The sequence below is a fragment of the Strix aluco genome, chromosome Z, assembly GCF_031877795.1.
Source record: "Strix aluco isolate bStrAlu1 chromosome Z, bStrAlu1.hap1, whole genome shotgun sequence".
In the NCBI taxonomy this organism is placed as follows: domain Eukaryota; kingdom Metazoa; phylum Chordata; class Aves; order Strigiformes; family Strigidae; genus Strix; species Strix aluco.
The window spans coordinates 53,333,932-53,354,478 of record NC_133971.1 but is presented as its reverse complement, the minus strand read 5'-3'; the positions used below and the strand labels follow the sequence as shown (position 1 = coordinate 53,354,478).

General features: G+C 36.9%; 1 protein-coding gene across 7 annotated transcripts in view; it reads left to right on the top strand.

Annotated features, from left to right (window-relative positions):
• The window catches only part of MAN2A1 (mannosidase alpha class 2A member 1), a 126,305-nt gene that overhangs the window by 77,090 nt on the left and 28,668 nt on the right, over positions 1 to 20,547 (top strand). For all 7 annotated transcript variants that reach the window (XR_012621509.1, XR_012621511.1, XR_012621508.1 and 4 more), the window contains exons 13-16: positions 4,291 to 4,456; positions 7,061 to 7,291; positions 7,404 to 7,526; positions 16,978 to 17,092. Coding sequence is in view for 3 of the 7 variants with exons in the window: in XM_074811552.1 (XP_074667653.1) it covers positions 4,291 to 4,456; positions 7,061 to 7,291; positions 7,404 to 7,526; positions 16,978 to 17,092 (635 nt within the window). In the remaining 4 variants the exon portion in view is untranslated. The remainder of the gene's footprint in view (positions 1 to 4,290; positions 4,457 to 7,060; positions 7,292 to 7,403; positions 7,527 to 16,977; positions 17,093 to 20,547) is intronic.

Sequence of the window (20,547 nt, the reverse complement as noted above, 5' to 3'; positions counted from 1 at the left end):
GTATATAGCTACAGCAATTTACATGTTTTCTTGATAAATTAATAAAGTATTTGAAATAAGAATGGAGGGTGGCTTTTTTCATCTCTGGCTGTAAATGTTTCACATCAAGTTAAAGGAAAAACTATTCAAAATATTTTTTGATGCTTGAATGTACATGCTTAATAGGAGGGTGTACTAATGGCATATGGTGGGTTATATAGGGAAAACGATCATGCTTTTATGAATAAAAGATACTCATTCTGGATTGCAGAGACCCAGACAAATATAGGGTAAAAAAACTCAAGGTATAACTTTCCAAAAGTGTCTGAAAAGCAGGTGCCAGGATTTGCTTTTCTGAAATTACAAATGTTTGCACATCAGAGGTGCATCCAATTTAAGATTAAGAACTCAGGTGTGCACCTGCTTCTTGTTCTTTGAAAGACTGAGAGCAGATTACTCCTGCTCCCAGTGCACAAATGGAGTATGTGGTCTCTGAGTAAATTGGCTGTGGTTTTATCTGTAGAAAGTTATGATTTATTTTTTCCAATACAGTTTATAATAAAATAGTTTCAGAATTATTTATCTTGAATAAATGAAAGAAATTATGGCTGACACTTGGCCATAATGGTGTTTCTAAAGTAAAATATTTTGGGTAAAATTTTTCATCTGAATTTTACCAGTAGATATTAAAACCCCTCCCTCTTTATTTGGACAAAAGATGTGAGGTTTTATAGTTGTCTTGGTGCAAAGACTAGTGATCTGAATAATGAAAGGAAAATAATTGGTTGCAGCTTCTGAAAGACAGTAATATTCATGTCTTTGCCTTAAAACCTGGAATATAAAACCTTTAAATATTGTCAAGTTGCTTCCCTGTGTAATGTAACCACAATACATTAAGCAGTTGTACTCTCCATTTGTGGATGACCTTCTTTGTATTGTAATGATACAGCTTAAGTCAAGTGTAGCTCTTTTGTTTCATGTAGAATTTTAAATAGTTATATTTAAGTGTGGGAGCTGAATAGTACTTTAGAAGTAATGTGATTTAATTACATTAGTTAGTGCGTTTGTATATGCACAAGAATTATATTTTACCAAGTATAAATACTACAGTCCTGCTGAAAAAAAATTTGAAAACAAAATACTAGCATCTAGTCAAAATTCCCTCATTTCCACATTTCAACTGCTGAAAATCTGCCCTGTTGTTACTAGCTTCATCTGACTGCCCTACATATGCCTACATGTACATAATGCACTTATAACACATTGATTCAAAAAGGTATAAAACATATGTACCTTGGTACCACAAGAGCTTTGTTTTATCCAAATATTGAAAAAAATTAAATAGTCTGGTGATATATAATGATAATATAGCATATTCCTAATATTCCTAAGGTCTTTTGTCATGGGTAAATCTGTTATGCAACCAATTAAAAGTTGACAAATGTGTTTCTATCAATGGGAAGGTGAACAAAGTTTCTGGAAATATTTTTATATTAATATGTTTGTTCAGCAGAGAATTTAATGAGGGTGTATAGCATCACTAGAAATTAATTGTATGCACAAGCTAGCATTTTACTTGGAGGCAGAAGAATTGAGGAATTCCACTGCATAGAAGGAATAAATAAAAGACTTTTGTAATACTCAGTTGATAGATGAGAATGATGACTTATTCTGAGCTCTGGTGTTGGATCATCTCTTAGATCTGTTTCTTTCTGACAGTTCTTATGCTCTTCTTTCACAGTATATGAGGAGATCTTGAAATATTTCACTAACTTTGTGTTCCTAAATTTCAAGGGGTCTAGGCTGAGAGCAGTGTTCGTTTAGTTTGGTTTTGATTCCACAGCTGTATAAAAAAATTATGTTAACATTTAAATTAAAATCTTGTAGAAGAAAAAGACATGTTCAGTTAAGCAGAAGTGTAAAATGACCTAGTTTCAGTCTGGAGGAGGTTCTTACAGTCTTGCAAAAGTTTTTTTGACCAAGAATATGGTTAACTATTGTGTCATCAAGTAATCTAGGAGTCTTCAACACAAAACAGGGAGAAAAAAAAAAAAAGCTCCCCAAAGCATTTCTGTTTGTGCTAGAAAGCACAACTGTTAGATGCACAGATATGCAAGGAAAATAGTTGTTTTGCACAGAAGTCATGATTTAACAATACTTCAGCACAGGAATCTTCATCTAAGGAGTTAAAATGAAAATTATTTTTACGGGAAGCTCATTCTATTTATGGCATGTAATCCAAAGGTTCTTTATAGAAGAAGCTAATACAGCCTCTGATTTTAGTTTATTCAATTAATGAGAGTTTGGAGTTGACCTTTCCTACAGACTTAATAGGGTAGCAGTGAAGAACTATGAAATGGAACAGACTAAGTTTGATGTAGAAAAAAAGAGGGAGCCAACGAAAAGGTAAGGGGAAAATGGTAGCCCAGTTAGTGCTCATAAAGATTCTGAGTATCTGTAGAGCAAAACTGCATTTGTTAAAGTTAGTTTAGTGTTACAAAAAAAATCCAAGAGCAGGATGGAAAGAGAGTAAGTGAGATGGAGAAAAGGAAAAATTTTCTGTGTGTGTCTGTATTGCATTCATAGTTTGGTGGTGGGTTCACTTAGTCTCCCTGACTTTACACTGAAACTGTGTAGAAGTCCTCCCTCTCAGAATAAGGAGGAGTTAAATTTGTACTTCCTTATTAACTCCAAGCAGTTTGCTTCTGCCTCTCAGCCCTGAAATTTTACTGTTTCATTATTTCCAAAGTATCATCTCAGCAGTTTTGTCTTCTCCCTGTCAGACTTCATGGTGCTAGGGAGACCTCACTCTCCTCTGGCATGTGTGTAGAAGAGGGCTTCCCTCAGTCTGTTTAAAATTAATGTTGGAAGAGAGAAAAGATTAAAGGGTTTAGCTATGTCAGTAACTTGTTAGCAGGACCTCAGCACTTAGTTGTACTGTAGTGTCAGGCTAGTGGATAATGGAGCACCGAGCATCTAAATGTATGGGTAAGAAACCTGGAAGACAGAATGTGAGATTATGGGAAGAGGTTCAAGCTACAGGTGATAAATTTAAATTAAAGACCTGAGTGACAGAATGAGATTTCTAGTTTGGGTGGAAGGAGACAATTCTAGATGAAGCAGTTTGATCTGTAAGGGTGGTAATTGAATTTGAAGGTTAAGATGTGAAAGGAAAAGAAAGAAAACCACTAACAAAACCTTGTGGAATCTGCATAGAAAACAGAGCACAGAATGAGGAGAATCTAATTAGAAGAAATACTGAAGGAGTGATTTGATAAGTAAGAAGTAGATATCATAGAAACTGATAAAAGAAAATTTCATGAACTAAAATGTGTTTTACAGTGAGAAGGGTCAAGGGGGGTTGACGACAGATAGTGGTTCTGCTGAGTATCTGAGAAGTTACTAGAAATTTTGTCAAGGACATTTTTCATTGTTAAAGACTAATTTTTTAAAGGATTAAATGAACAGGGGGAAACTTCAGGGAACAGTTGTAAATAGTGCATTCTTTGAGCTTGACAATGAAAAGGCAAGATGTACTATGATAGTCCTAGAGAAGCATCAGGCACATATGTTTTAGTATCATTTTATTCTATACCTTACAATATATGAACCTGTAATAAAAAAAATTTCTAGGCTAATAAAGTTGCTCTATTCAGTTTCAGGGCTGATTCTTTTGGTTAGTAGCATAATCTGTATTCAAATGGAAGAACAGGCATAAAATTACGTAAAAATTAGTTATTCTATATATACCTAATAAAAAGATTCCAGTGTATATGTAGGCAGTTGCCATAGGGATTTTTGGTAAACTATAACTGAAATAATTTTGAACTCTCCCTTACAGCAGAGAGAAACTAGTTAGTTTAAAGAATATATATCAGTTATATGTATGTACAACAGGTTTTGTTCATTACTTCATTGTTTCTGAATTATCTTAAAGGGAAAGCAACTGTAAATAAGAATTCTAATATTCAGCCTGAAAAATACATTTTAAATGCACTTAAATATCTCAATTGTTTTTTCAGCTGGTAATAGCAATTCTTTAATAGTTAAGATGGGAAATTGATGTATCGTAAGGTATTTTCAAAATTGCTTGGAAAAATAATAGCATTAAGAAAAGAAGATCTGCCAAGGATTGATGTTAAATATCCATTGTTTCCTGGTTATGTTTTGCATATTCATTTGTTGTGGTATGTACTTTTTGTTCTAACACTGTTTTAATGCACTGTATGTAAAATTTATGTGCAGTAATATTAAACCTGAAGGAGGAAGTTTGTTTGCCAAAAGGTAATTTTGGAAAATATGTTTTTGCAGGTACCTTTTGATATATAATCCGATGGAACAAGAGCGACTTTCAGTGGTTTCAGTCAATGTGAATTCACCCAGAGTTAAATTATTATCTCCTTTGGGGAAACCTGTTGCTGTCCAGATTAGTGCTGTTTGGGATGGAGCAACTACAGTATCACATGAAGCGTATCAGGTATGCTACTTTAAGTAAAAAGCATTAAAGTATTTTTTTTTGACAGATACTGTAGCTTCACAGTTATAGAAAATGGAAAGCATACTTCAAATATTGGCAATTCTGTCTTCTGCAGATAATGTCATTAATTCAGTCATTTTAAGGAAAAAAAGAAACATATTTACCATTAATGTTTCTTAAACTGATAAGTTATTAAACTTTTGTGATATGGTGTATTAGATTTAAAGGGTCAGTTTCAGCTGCATGAACAGAAAATACTGGATGTATTAATTTTCCCCCAACTTTCTAAAGCTCCTTTTTTCCTTCATGTGATAGTCTATACACACAGTCACACAGGCTGTATGTGCTCAAGCACTCCAGCTGGCAGGTTTTGTAAGTGCAATGGCTTGTGCAGTTAGATGCTGATATTTTTTTTTTTTTTTTGTCTTCCAGATATAGAGGCTGGATAGTAACCCCCATTACTCTTGTATTCAAGCTAGACAAGTGACTTTGAGTCCACGTCTTGTTTTTTGCTTTAAATAAAGTTTCTGATAATTTTTGAATCATACATAATTATAGAAGATTGTCCTCAATGATCACACATCAGAAGCTGTATTTTGTTAAATTCTTAGTGTTATAATCACAAAAAGCCAATTCTTATAAAAATAAATATAATTTTATTCAGGTTCAATCAATTTAGGGTAGGAAGCAATAGGCAAAGCAGCGCTGGGTGCGCAGAGAGCCGTGACTCTGCCACACGCACACCAAGTTCTAAAAAGCAGCGTATTTTATACTCTTTTACCACCATCTTAACCAATCCCCTTTTGTCTGATAGTTGTCCTACTCTTCTTTCATTGGATCATTTGAGTTGCTGGGGTATGTGTCCTTCTCCTATTGAGTCTTTTGAAAGTCTCAAAGCCTTGGTCTCTTGGCGCGCTTGTCTCCTATTGGGTCTTTTGAAAGCCTCATGATCCCATCTTTCGGTGGGCATTTTCAAAGAGCAGTTATATCAGCTCTGGATGGGTTTCTGAGAAGCGATTGCATATCAGCTCTAGGTGGGGTTTCTGAGAAGCGATTACATTGTTCCAAGCGAATAGCACACTTTATATTTTATCCGTATATATATTCAAACATTCATCATAGGTTATAGTGATCACAAATCATTTCAGGTCCACACAGGGTACCATATTCTACTTTTACAATATTTCAGACAGCAGGATATTATGGTTTGACATTTACAAATTATTCAAGTGTAACGTGCCCACCTTGCTTAACTTAGCAAATTTGTTACAATGGTTTATTACATTAGTGATATAATAGTGTACTGTATTACTGTAATAGTACTGTATTACTTTCAGGCTTACGTTATTAGTCTGATTCCTTTTGACTTCAGAGCCAAGTTGAACTTGTTTCGGGATAATATTCCTGCAAAGATTTCAATAAGTGTGTCTCAGTTGTCCTCCAAATGCATAATTATTGATAATTGTTGCGGGTTAACCCTGTTAAGCAGCTCAGCCCCACTCAGCCAATTACTCACTGCTCCCAGTGGGATGAGGGAGAGAATTGGAAAGGTAACAGTGAGAAAACTTGAGGATTGAGATAAAGACAGTTTAACAGATAAAGCAAAAGCTGTGCATGTGAGCAAAGTGAAATAAGGAATTCGTTCACTACTTCCGATTGGCAAGCAGGTGTTCATCCATCCCCAGGAAAGCAGGGCTCCATGACATGTAATGGTTACTTGGGAAGACAAACACCACGACTCTGAATGTCCCCCCCTTTCCTTATTCTCCCAGTTCTTATGGCTGAGCGCATCGCCGTATGGTCTGGAGTATCTCTTTAGTCAGCCGGGATCAGCTGTCCTGGCTGTGTCCCCTCCCAGCTTGTGCACCTCCAGCCTGCTTGCTGGTGGGACAGCAGGAGAAGCAGAAAAGCCCCTGATGCTGCATAAACAGCGCTCAGCAATTGCTTAAACATCCCTGTGTTATCAACATGGTTGATGTTAAAACATAGCACCATATGAGCTATTATGAAGAAATTTAACTCTATCCTAGCCAAAACCAGTACAATAACTAACATTGTTAATTGCCTGAAGAAGTAGTAAAATTACATATCTGTACCTCATATTCTAAGCTTTGGAGATCTACCTTGTATATTACACTCTTGTGCAGATTACTTTATTGCTCTTAAATAACCTGAGACTAAAAATGAGACAGTTGCTTTGTATTTTGCTGTTTAAATTTGTGGATCTTTAAATGTAACTTAAGTGATAAGTAGTTTGTGCACACTTGATACGGTACACACACATCTTTAATGCACAGCAAATATGCTCAGAACTGCACATCACAGCTAACATTCTTTTTTAACCAAATTCGGAATCATTATTGTATTAATGTAGCAGTGATCTTGATGCAAAGGAAATTAGCAATGCAGATATTTTTGTTTGCTAATTCTTCAGCTATTAATTTTGGAATGTCATTTGTAATTTCATACTCATTTATGGAATATGGGAAAAGTTCAGCCATCCTGAAATTATTGAAGCAAAAGGAGTTACTTTGAGCAGAAATTTAGTATAAAAAGTTGATAATTCGATACTTTCAATAATGGCTTCTTCTTTGCTCCCAACAGATCTCTTTCGTGGCACATCTACCACCTCTGGGGCTTGGAGTTTACCAGCTTTTGGAAGTTCAGAGTTCAGAAGCAGTTTTAGCAGACTATAATATATACTTAAGGAATAGTAGGCAGGAGAAGCCAGACAGACTTTTCAAGATAAAAGAGATGCAGAATTCTGTGGATAATATAATCTTAGAAAATTCTTACATGAAACTGTGGTTTTCTGGAATGTCTGGATTACTAGAGGTGTGTTGCATTATATTTCAAAACACTGTGTTTTACTGTTTTAAGAACTTTTGTTCTCATTTGTGAAAATGTAAATGTGTCAGCTAGTTCAAACATGATTCTCTGTCCTTAGAAAATAAATACCAAAGAAGATGGTAAAAATCATCAAATGAAGGTGGAGTTTGCTTGGTATGGAACTACAAGTAACCGGGATAAAAGTGGAGCTTATCTCTTCTTACCAGATGGAGATGCCAAGGTAAATCTTCTGTTTGCAGAGATTTCTAATCTTGAAATAATTTGAAGCATTCTGCAAATACAGATTGAAAGAGCTAGTTTTACCCAACACTGAAATACACCTATGTGGCTAGAAATAATGACATCAGTTGTTGAAATAACTGGCAGAACTTCATACTTCATAACCCTAAATTTGGATAAAAATATACAGAATATTTGATTCACCAAAAAACTTAAGTAAAATGCTACTGTTTCAAGAAATCCAGTGAGATGTGACCATTCACTATCAATAAAATAAGTTCACTTTCACTTCCTCTGGTGAAAATGTATAGGACATACTGATTCATTTCTGCATTTCTTCATTTTTTTGATTCTTAACATTTCTTAATTGTAAATGAGGACCTTCTAGTTCAGAGTGTAGTACCTTTTTTAGCTGATGTTAACATATGTAGTTTAATATAGTAATTAAGGATACTGAGTCCCAATTGATGAATGTAAAGATGGAGTAGCAAGCAACTATTCTAAAGTAGTTGTTTAGGGTTATCCATAATTTTAGCTGCGTAATTAGTGGAGGGCAACAGTATGCTCCTATTTGTTTTCACATTGAAAATTCAAAAACAACAGTGTTCTTAACACTGACTTAATTACCACATGGAATCTACCACTTTTGGAACTGGAAGAGTGATATTTCAGAAAGCAAATGGTGAAATAACGCTTTTAAGAAGCTAGCTAGTTTGTAGCATATTTCTTCTGCCCAGTTTCTCCTGGGGAAACTTAAATTGCATGCATAAAGCAAACTGGGAGTTCCGTGTTTACCACTTCAGGAAATAAACAAGGGAAATTCCTTTTTTTTGTTTGTTTGTTTTATATGTGTAAATCAGTCTGGAAGTGGACAGAATAGTTTCCTTTCATTTTAGCAGTCTCTCTTAGAAGCACACATTTTGAGGTCTGTGGGTTGGCAGTTTTAAACCGTTTAGTCCTGTAATTGTTTGCTTAAGTTATGTTCAACAGGGTTCACATTCTTAATTTTTAAATGTCAGTGGTTTTGATCTGTGAATACCTGGACAATATCACTTATGTTTTATTAATTTTTACCTTTTATCAGCTGCATGGTCACACTTCAATTTTTGTCTTTTGCTTATAAAAACAATCACTAAATGTAACAGTTGTATAATTTTAACTACACTTTTGAATTATTTGCTTTATAAAAATAATCTAGACAAATCTAGATAGCAAAGTGCTGTGGTTTGAACAGAAAAAATCTGTCACATGCTTGCAAGCACAGTTAGCAAATAAGGTACTGTCCTGGTTTAGCCAGGATGGGGTTGAGTTTCCCCAGCAGTGGGAGGAAGCTCTAGCCAGGTTATTCAGGTACCATGCTGATGTCACCTCTGGGCGCTGATAGTGCGGGAAGAATCGGTGAGCGCGTGGGTTTGTGCAGTCGGTCCTCTCGCTGCTGTATTGGTACATACCTTGCTCTGCTCATTGTTATTACTGTTACTGTTATTGTTGTTGTTGTTGTTTGTTTTGTTGCTGTTGCACTGTTGTATTAAACCTCTCCTTATCTCAGCCCCGGGGCTTTGTATTTCACTCCCTTTTTGGGGGAGGGGCAGCAGCTGTGTGGTCTCAGACCCCGGCAGGGACTAAACCATCACAAGTACATATTGAACGTCTATGACAAAGGAATTTAAAGGACAGTTTTAGTTAACATTAAAAACGGTGGTGTGTTCAGCTTTTGCAATTTCTTATACAACAAAAATGAAATCATGATACTTCTAAATTCTGCTTCATTAATATACCATCAGGCTCATTTGGCTTGCATTTTAATAACATTAATTAGGTTGTCCCACTGGCAATAATGGTGTAATTCTATAGTAGTTTCTAAAACAGTTTGAACTAATGATTTCTGTCTTAAGACATGCCATGTGTTCAGGGTTCTCAGTGTGACATGGATTGACTTAACATTTTCTACGTCCTTTTGTGGAGTTGTGATACGATAGATTACAGGCAGGTTTATTTGATTTTTGGCTAGGTGGGCTTTTTTCTGTTCCCCTCACCCTATGTATTACTGCAAAATTTGCAAAGAATAATTGCGTTTGATATTGGGTCATTTTCCTCTTGTATGAGTATAATTATATGTTTTCTTTGCTTTTTAACTGGTTGGTTTTGTCACTTGCTAAGTCTTTTGGTTTCTTTCTTTTCAGTTCTGCAATACTCAGATTATTTTTCTTCAGCTGGTTCAGTCATCTTACTATAGTATTTATATATCTTTTTTGGTCTTGTGTTCTTCTGCCAGTTTAATTTTGGAAACTTGATGCTGTAACATGCTAGGTTTTCAGGCCATGACTTAAAGCCATGTCAGTTTAGAACACTTGAAACATACACTGCAACTATGGTCATCAGTAGGCTGTTATGAGTGGATGTCAAGTTTTCTGCAGATAATGGTCTGTGTACTAGAATGTACATGGACCTGAAACTTCAAGAGGTTCCTTGGGTTACCTTGGCTGACCTAAAATCAGCCTGGAGAACTGCAGAGTGCATTCTTGCTAAGAAGTGGTAAACCTCTAGTACCAGCACTAAGTTGGACATCAGCAGAGACCTGGGTTAATGATAGTGATTTCTGACAGTATTAAATGAAAGGTACACTGAACACCGATAACTCTTTGTCACTGCTCTGGAAAGAATAGCTGGACTTAAGGCTCTATGACACCATGGCAAACATTGCCATGGTGTAGCTAGACAGTCCCCAGTAAGAACAGTCTCTGGAATTTTGCCATAGTCTTGACCATGAATGATACTGTCCCTACCATCTAAAGTGTGAAAGTAGTTCAGTGACAGCCTCAAGGTCAGGACACCCATGCGGAGTCCTGGGCAATGACACAGAACAGAGGCTCCATACTGCAGCTCTAGAGATAAGGCAGTGCTCCTACCATGTCTTCTATATTTTCTGCCAAATAGAATGAAAGCAAGGTACCAAGGTGTCCTGGTTTTAGCGCAGAGGGCAACTGAGAACCACACAGCCGCTCACTCACTCCTTCCCCGCTCAGGAGTGGGAAGGAGCAAATAAAACAAAAGACTTGGGAATTAAGATAACAACAGGGAGGGATGATTCACTCATTATGGTCACAGGCAAAAGACCAACTTGTATGGGGAAGAAAAAGAACATCAATTTAATTTGAACACCACCATCACCACCATGGCTTAACAGAGTAGGATAGTAAGAGGTATAACTACATCTTAAAAACACCTTTCCCCCACCCCTGCTTTCTTCTGAGGCTCAGCTATGCTCCAAATTTCTCTACCTCCTCCCTGCCAGCAGTGCAGGGGGGGCAGGGAATGGGGGTTGCAGTCAGCTGCTTCCTCTTCAGGGGGAGGACTCCTTGCACGCTTCCCCTCCTCCAGTGTGGGGTCCCTCTCACAGGAGACCTCCATGAACTTTCTCCAACATGAGTTCTTCCCAAGGGCTACAGATCTTCCCAAGCTGCTCCAGCGTGGATCCCTCCTGCATGCCACAGTCCTCCCAGCAACTAACAACAGCAGGGGCTTCCCTCAGAGTCCCGGCCTTCTTTGCACGTAGCCACCTGCTTGGATGAGGGGTCCTACATGGGCTGCAGGTGGGCATCTGCTCCACCGTGGGACCTTATGGGCTTCAGGGACACAGCCTTTCCTCTCACCACAGGCTGCAGGGGAGACTGCACTGGTGCATACCCCCACCCACGCACCCCCCTTCTTTCTTCCACTGAACTCGATGTTTGCAGAGGTGTCTCTCATAACACCTCTTCACAACTCCCATTCCTCCTCTCAGGTTCCTCTTCTTAAATACATTATCGCAGAGACACGGCCACCGTTGCTAATTGTCTCAGCCTTGGCTAGAGGTGGGTCTGACTTGGAGCCAGGGGAGCTTCAAGAAGCTTCTCACAGGGGCCACTGCTGCTGCCCCTCTGCTGCTACCAAAACTCCACCACAAACACACACAAACCCAACACACATGGAAGAAGACAGGCACTATCTTATTTTTTTAAAAACATCAGTGCTGCTTAACTGATTGACAGTGTTATCAAGGTTTGGAAGGAAGGGATTTCCTGGGACCTCAAAACAAATATAAACAAAAGCATCCTGCCTACGAAGGGAAAACATGTTTGTATCTCTTGTGATTTTGTGAAGGATGGCCAACTCTGTAAATCTGTTAGATCTTGGGGGGAAAAAAAATCAGTGTTCAATAAACTTTGAAGCAGTTAAATGTCTGTATTTTCTTCTATGTATTCAAGACCAGTCAGTATGTGATGACCTACTTACTAGCTATGTTTGGTATCAATAGAAAATATAATAAAGCAGGTTTTTTTTCCAAAGAGTCAGATGCTAAGTGTTTGTGGGATCAATGTGAGTGATTCATTTTCTTGTTTTACCAGTGAATTTTTCAGAATCAAAGTGGATCTTTGGTAGACCCAGACTGGGAAATTGTGGTTCTCCGTCAGGCAACTCTTGTCTGTGCACACATGTATGTACTAGTTGATGTAGGTACTTATGTAGTAATACTTTTTTTTAATCCTGCAGGATCTCCAGTGCTAGAGCTTTTCTTCCTTTTTTTTCTCTTCACATGCTGTGTCCATGGTTGGACTTCACCGATACTGATCTCTGACTTGTGTATCTGCAGCTGCTGCTACTAGCTTCAAGAAACTTCTTTCATGACAGGTCCTTTTTTAATCTGTCAAGGTTGCCTGTTACCTCTACTTCTCAGAGAACACCTATCTGAGTTATCTAAATGCTTGGCCTTCAAATGTAAGGAAAAGATAATGGCATCTTTCCGCATTTTTATAAGTGAGACTGGGTGGTTCCGCTGCCCAAAAGGAGAGAGACTATCCATTTAGAGTATCCTGCTCTATCTATTTTCAGATCTTCCATGTCAAAAGGGCAGAGGATCTTCATTCAAATATAGAATCCTTATTTTTAATGTTTTCTGTGGTTTTGCATGCCTGATAACAGGAAAACACAAGTATGCGTGTACCACGACCTGGCGGATGCTCACAATACTCAGGAATCAGCTGCCTTTTAAGGGTCTGTTCTTTTCTTGGTGCTATGTATTTTTCTCAATCATCGTATCTATCATCTATAAATCTGCCCCATGTTAGTGGGGTTGGTTTTGGAGATACGAATATTAAAATGACAACCATCTCTTCTGTTAAGTAATTTTTAAAACGCAGGTCTCAGGAGCTCATAGTATTTGATTCCTGCCCCCCCCCCCCCCCCTGCCCACCCCCCCCCAGCCAAAGCCCACCCAGTCTAATCTCAAACCCCAAATGAAGGGTAATCTGCTACTGAGAAGCAAATTCTCTTGAAGGCTTTGTCTTGGGCTCTTTTTTAAGATCCCAGGTGTATCAAGAGCAATCCAGTCTGTGTTGGAAAACTTTCCTCAGGGCATAGTTTATTTGACTTCCACACCAACAGTGTGCTGCACTGCCAGAAATTTCTAAGCCACACTAAAATGGTTAGTAGTGCTTCTCTTGACTACAAGGCGAAAGGCTTGTTGCCCATGCTTCATGCCTTCAGGCTGCAATATCCCATGGCAGCTTCTGTGCAAGCCAGTAAACCTTTAAGTGAAGGCATCTTTCCGATTATCTTCACCCCTTGGTACTTTGGCACCCAAGTTGATGCCAAGTATTTTAAGATATCCTGGGGAGCTGTGGGATATTATTTTGCTCCAAGTATTTTCCCTTAAAATTTCTAGCTCACTTCTCCCCTCCACCCCCCCGCCCCTTCCTTCAAGAGGAGTTTGTCATGTTTCTCTTGAATTTGAGTACCGAAAAATGATTCGTGGACCCTTTGACCCATAGTTCTGTTTTTCTGTTCCTGAAAATACTGCTTTCCAGGCTCAACAAAATCTGCCACAGCAGGCTGCTGCATTTGGTGCAATGAAACTAGTTCCAGTGGAACCTAGGAGAACAGATTTTACAGCAACAATTCATTTTAACTGTTTAGGAAGTGGAGTCTTGATACTACTACTGGATGTGAAACTCAAATGTTTTTATTCCTAATTTAAAGTCTGAGTAATCGTAGAATCCTTCATGCTGGAAGGTCATTTAGTCCAAGCTCCCACTCAAAGAGTGTAAATGCTGAATTCAGGCCAGAGCTTTGTCCAGTCAGTTTAGCAAATAGTTCTGTCATTGTTTGTTCCTTCCACTTAAAAAGGAAAGTGGCTTGTGTCTGAGTAGTAAGAGGCCTATTTCTACATCTTAGTCAGACTTTGACATTAAAAGTATCTTTATATTTCCGATCCAGAACCATGATAATTTCACAGTCCTCTGTGCATCTCACCAGGGATCTTTACAGTGATGTTAGAATAATTTATATTCAATGCATAAAGATATTTTCCTGCTTAAAAGCCTGGTTCATTGAAATGTTTTCAGTGTGGCAAACCTGGTCAATTATTTCTTTATAGGTTCTGAATTCAGTATGTTTCCAGATGACTATCAAGAAATTACTTTCTAGAATTAGTGCTTTTCTAGGCACTAGATATGAATTAGGAGGCTTCCTTGTTCTCTCAGTACCATGGTTTTTTCTTAATTTTTCCTGTTTGCCCAACAATCAGGAAGCAACAGGCATCCTTGAGGATTCAAGTATACATTGTATCTCCACTCTTTATATCAGAAAGAACTTGTCTAAGTTTCTTGCCAAAACCACAATAGCATGTGCCTTTGTAACTGTCCTTTCTCATTTGTACCTTCACGCTGCACTGTCAGAGCTAGAGACTTGCTAACTGGTTTTGATACATTTTTCTCAATGCATGCGCTAGTGCAATCATAAATTATGATTTTAAAAAATCATTCGTTTTGGACAGTATCTGCAAAATGACATTTAATTCCTTTTCTTTGATATCACCTCATCTTTCCATATAGTTTAGAATGGTAAGTATGGTTGCCTTTATCTTCAGCTGGGGAGCTGATCTGGCTGCATGTGCAGCTTGGAGACTCTGATGTGTGAACTTAGTGTTTGTGGTAATATCCCAGAATCTGTGAGCTGTTAAATACATGTAATTTCAGCTTTCTACTTGTATGGGAACAACTTATTTTGGTAGTTGTTGTCAGTGTCACCATCATGTTTTATACTAACAAGCTCAATGGAACAGAGTTCCTCCAAAGGTGTTTTTTTTTACCTTTTGTTTCAAAAAAACTACTTCAGGTAATTTTTTTCTTTTTTTTTTTTTTTTTTATAGATGCACAGCCTTTTGCATTCCTCTGTCACTCATCCAGCATCTCCATTTTGCTGGTTTGGTCCTGGGCAGCTCCAGTGAGGGCTCTAGTGAGAAACATTCTTACAAACAACAGAAATAAGCCCATAAGATAGGTGTTACTTTGCTAGCAGAATGTATTTGGCAGACTGCTGTTTGTGCAAGTAGTATTCTAGGTAATAATTGGCAAAGGTATTTACTTGGCCTGAAGACCTCAGGTTTCTCAGTTTGTTTTCCGAGAGTTTCAACTGCTGTTTCAGTCATTCATTGCTAAACTGAGAACCTTCATGTTGCCTTAACCTGCAGGTAGGCTTTTGAAGGGTTTGATTATTCCACCTTCCTGTCAGTAATTCAGTTCCTCTGTGGGATTTTAATCTAAACATATACTTCTATGAGCATGTAGTCACAGATTAAATTAATTTGCCTTCCCTACCTATGATACAGTGGATAGATAGTCATCTCTTCTGCCAGAAGAAAAAGTCAGTCTGCATTTACAGATCTTGGCAGTTTTTCCTGGAAAGAAGAGAACCCAGAAGCCAGCTCAAATTCTAACCTAAGATCCGGTCTTCAAATTTCCTTCATGCCAGCATATTAATTCACCTGGCTTCTGTGACCTCCTAATACCATACTTGTCCTGTATTTCTCAGCTAGAAAATAGGTTTTGTATAATAGATAACACTTATCTGTCTTATGGACAAGACCCCTTGAAAGTATCCCATCATTTTTTCATGTCAACCGTTAAGAAGTTCAAAAGAGTCTTTCCTTGTTTGGGTTTTTGTACTGAGTACCTGGATAAAAACATTGCTGTAAGATGATGAGTAGAAAAATCTCTCTCTCCTTAAAGCAACCTATCTTACCAAAGTGTAAGCAACTATGATATCTCTTTCAAACTCCTGTACAAACTATTCCTGTGGTTGATAGCTGCAGAGTACCTCTTGGAGCTCTGACAAAGCTTTTATTAAACAGTGTTCTGTCTGAAGCTTTAAGAATAAATATGTGAATAGAAAGGCAGGCTTTCAGTCTTTGAAAGTCTCTTTCTGTTTCTTCTTTTATACAATACTTCTTGAAATCTTATGTGTGAATATACATATAGTTACATGCTCAAAGAAGATTGGACAATATGTACCTGTGCTTGTTCTTCTCTGACATGTTTTGTCTGTAAGTGTGTAATCTTGATTTCCTCTCTTCCTCAAGATACATTTGACATTTGGTTTTCTTGCTTGAGAAGAAAGAGTCCTTCATAAGACGTTGGTACATACAGGAGGAGGAGAGCTACTCTCTCAGAGTTTTCTGCTTAGATCCCTCTGAATAACATGTTTTTCAAGTATTTTGTTGGGGTATTTTGAGTGAAGTCTTCATTTATTGCTGTTGCCCTTTAGTAGTTGCATGTGTTGTATTTTAATTTTTGGCTTTGTGCCTGCGTAATATTTAACTCATTTTTACCTTTGTAGCCATCTATGTATTTCTGTATAGTGTGTACAGTTCAGTTTGGGATCAACTGTTCTAAAAAAAACTACCATTTGCTTAGCTGAGACTCAAAATACTATGACTACATGGAAAAATACTTTTCTTTGGTTTGACTATGGATGTGTGAAATTTGTGCTAGTCTTTGAGAGACATCGGTAAGAAGCCAGTGTCGCTCTTGAGGTTTCTTAATAGTTCACAGCTCTGCTCTGCATTCCAGGGACCTCCCTGGCAATTGTAGCTGCTTTTGATGAAGAAGAAGCTTCTTCTTTCATTTTCAAAAGGATATGCAAACTGATCCACAAGACAGAGAGGCAGCTTTCCTCATGCAGTGTGGACCACTGATACAATAAACTGTGAGCAAACCAGACAGTTAAACCATCTGCCACAGATTATGAAACTGCAGTATCTGATTACTGGTTAGCAAGTATAATTTTGCTAGCAAAAAAATTAAATCCAAATGTTTGCAATATTAATACATTGCTGTGTTTGTAGGCCTTGTATCCATTAATACTCACAGAATACCTGGGAGATATATAATGAGGATTATCCTAAATTTAGCTAAAGGAAAATTGAGTCTCTGGAGAGAAGTTGCTGAATTTCAGATTAGGAGTAATTTTTTTATTTCCAGTTTTTAGGCTAGACTTAGACATAGAACAGTTTAAAAAAAAATAGTATTTAATATTTATTAAATACGATTTATTGATGATGTGTCGATTATTGACACTACTTCTATGCAAAACTTTCAAAATAGTTATCCTAACTTTCCATTTTTGTTTTGTAGCCTTATATTTTTACAGATCCACCTACCATAAGAGTTGCTCATGGAAGGATTTTCTCAGAAGTTGTATGTTTTTTCCACCATGTGACACATACCATGCGACTGTATAAAGTCCAGGGTAAGAGCTGTGAAATTCTGTCTCAGCAGTTATTTTTCATCACTGCAGCCTTAGATCCTACCTGTCTTTTTAATGTTTAAATGCACTTCTGAACTAGTGCACAATTCATCAGACTGAAGTCTTCACTGGATCCAGTGCATCATCTGAGCATCATGCTAGTCATTAAGCTGGCATGCTTAAACTCAATAGATTTGTTGGAGATATTTCTCAGTATTAGGAAGCTTCATAGTATAAATTACCTACAAGGGAGTCCTGAACTTTACTGGATCATCTCAATGCTGTAGGTAGCCGTAAATTATGAAAATGAGAAGAAAATTTTACAAATATCTTGGAGTGGATGTAAAAACATAGGTTTTTTCAGAGCTTCAAATTTATTGATGGAAGTACATATCTTCACCAAAGCCACAAAGAATGGGGAGTTATTTGTGTAGTGACATTAATACTGAAGTCTCGTTTACTCCACAATTGTAGGCATGGTTTTAGTTACCTGTGAGCCTCTAATTTATGTCCTTTATCTGCTTGGAAGAGCTTGTGACAATTGGCTGTGTCTGTTGAGAGGCACCAGCACTGAACACCAGCTAATTCACTCTTAAGTCATAATTTCATATCAGTTTTGCTTGCTTTTTCTTCAGTAAGGGTTTCATTTTTTGTTTCACTACTGTTCAACTACTGATTTCCAAGAAAATTCTAGGAAAACGTAACTTTAGAAACTCTGTACCCTTCCAAACTTGATGATTAAATCGGCCAGTGAAAAATGTAAAAGATGAAGGAAATCGTGGTGCAATTTTATAAATCTATTTTCCTGTAGAAACTTGACTTTAAATGCTTAAGTGTATCTTTTTGTAACTGAAGTAGGAAGCACACCTTTTCAGTTGTTCATCTATTTGTATTTAGTCTACCGGAATTTTTCTGAAATACAGAAGTATTGGCTAATACTTTCATCACCGAAAGGAACTTAAACATGTTTTGTGTTAGCATTACTTTAACAGTAGGTGTCCAAAATTGCTGCATGGTTTTTAAAATCTTACTTATCATATTTAATTATTTTTCTAAACACCTTCAGAAACAAATAGTGGAGCTATAAGTACTTTGACAATCTCCCTTCCTCTTTTCCTTATTCCTTTGAGTTTCAAAAATAGTATTGCCAGCAATACCTACTTTAGTCACACAGAACTGATCTGTTTGATTTTTTTTTTTAGTTTAATACATTTCTCTTTAGAACTAAAATTGATTCAGATGCCTTATTTTTTGACATAAGTGTATACTTTGAAGTTTGAAATTTCTAGTTTACCCCTATGCCATATACTGATCAGATTTCAGTTGCCAGCTTGTCTGATACAGTAATTCTAGATCAAAATCTAGATAACATTCCTTATGAATGCAAACCAACAAATTTGGTTTTGAGGATCCTGAGGAAACGTGTTTATATTTAAGATTATATTTCTTGGTTTTATATGACCAATATGTAAAATGGGCTTAGATGAAAAAAAGGTACCTTGAGGTCAAGAGGTACTAAGTATCCAAAAATGTGAAAAGAAAGTTACTTTGCTGTGTGAGTTTCAGTAAATTAAACTTCTTAGCAAGGAGAGAACTTATGTAAGGAGAATGTTTATTGTAGTGAAGGGGAGGGGAAAAGCCTGAAAAAAAATGAAAAGTTTCTCTTTTGGTTAGAGTGAGGTTGTTTGGGTTTCTGAGATGGATTTCTTTGTAATACTCCCTTTTCTTTAATTCATTAGTAAGTGCCTTCCATTTCACAGTTCACAGAAAATGAGTTGTCAGTGAAAATCACTTGCTTGCCAATTCCTAATGCAAAAGTTTATCTTTCATTTTGAGTGCACTGCTTCGTTTTTTTCTCTTTTTCTGGACAATTTTAAATTCATCCCACTGTTTCAGTACTTACACCATTACCTGTCTAGTTATCATGGTGAAGTCCTGTACCATGGTCCCAGCTTTTACCAGGAAAAGTGATGCAATTATTTTATATATGTTCTTTGTTTACTTTTATGGTGTGTTTTTATTTTAATTTCTTCATATGAAATGACCTTTTTCAAAGTTTGAAAACTGATGACTTTGCATCATTGTTTTGCTGAAGTCTGTTTCCTGGGCTTTGTAAGGGAAGTTATTTATATAGCATTACTTCAATTAAAAGAAGGTGTCTTGAATTCTTACTAGATATGTCCAGTAACAAAGCATGTGGAGAGAAATAAATGTGTGTATACCTATATTTTGTTTCTAAATAAAGACCTGATACTTGTGTTGTAACCTACCTGCTTGCCAGGGGGTGGGAAGCCTGATTGTGTGGCTAATCCAACTGTTGGATTCTGACTCCTACAGCTTCTTCAGCATTTTTGGTAAAACACTGCTTTTTCCACTTTTGTCTTTAGAATTCTGTTGATTTTGAGCAGAAAATACTCTGGCTTGACAACTCCTTTCAGTAATTGACCAATGAGTGATTTTTAACTTTCTCTGATTCCATTGGCATCTGGTTTTGATATCAGCATGATTTTATTAATCTATTAATCTTTTTATCAGAAGCTTCTTAGTTTCACTTATCTTTGTAATTGTGTTTTTGTATTAACTCAAATTATGCAGTAGAAAAGAGCAGAGAGTAATTCATGGTCTGCTCATTTTAAAATTGTAAACTAAAATACTATAGCCTTGTTCAACGTATTCATACTTTAATAGTCCTACTTGAAAATAGTTGGAAAATCTGTGACTAAGAGTGTCAGAAGTGGAGTGTATAGATCCACTTTTTCCAGACTAGATCTGGGAAAATAGAAGTAATTACCTGAACTGAATTTTTTTTCATTTAGCACTGTAGTGTAGTAGTGATTGGTAAATGTTAGCTGGTACTGCTGCAGGTGGCATTCAGATTTTAAAAAAGATGAGGAAACAAATACAGAGCTTGACATTCTCCTCATTCAGGTTGTCAAAAATCACAACCCTGACTGCATTTTACATCTAAATAACAGCATAAAAATTGAAACAGGCAGACACTTTAGGTATTCTGTTGTGTAAAGATTCAGAGTCTTTGTTTTAGAATTTGACAAAGTAAAGACCTTCTTAAGGAAACTATTCCAACTTGCTCTCAAACAGAACTGCAAAAAAATTTTGAAAATCATCTGTGTAGAAAGAAAAAGAGATTTTGCTAACCTCTGTCCATGTGCTTAGGAACCTAAGAATTTTATTCAAAGGTATTTTGTCTTTCTGCAAAAGATTCTGCAGTTCAGGAGCCCAAACAAATGAGCATGCTTCTGGGTCTTGTGAGTTGAATACAGTGAACTGTTGGGGAAAAAGAAGTATTTAGTATCTAAGATTTTTAAATACTGTCTTCAAGTTTTAAAGGACTAAGTTTGTTAATAAGTCCCTCACTTCCTACTGCCTTCTGTTTACAATCTGTCAGGCAAGCACAATTTAATTTCATCTCACTACAGAGAGTTATTTCATATCTCTGT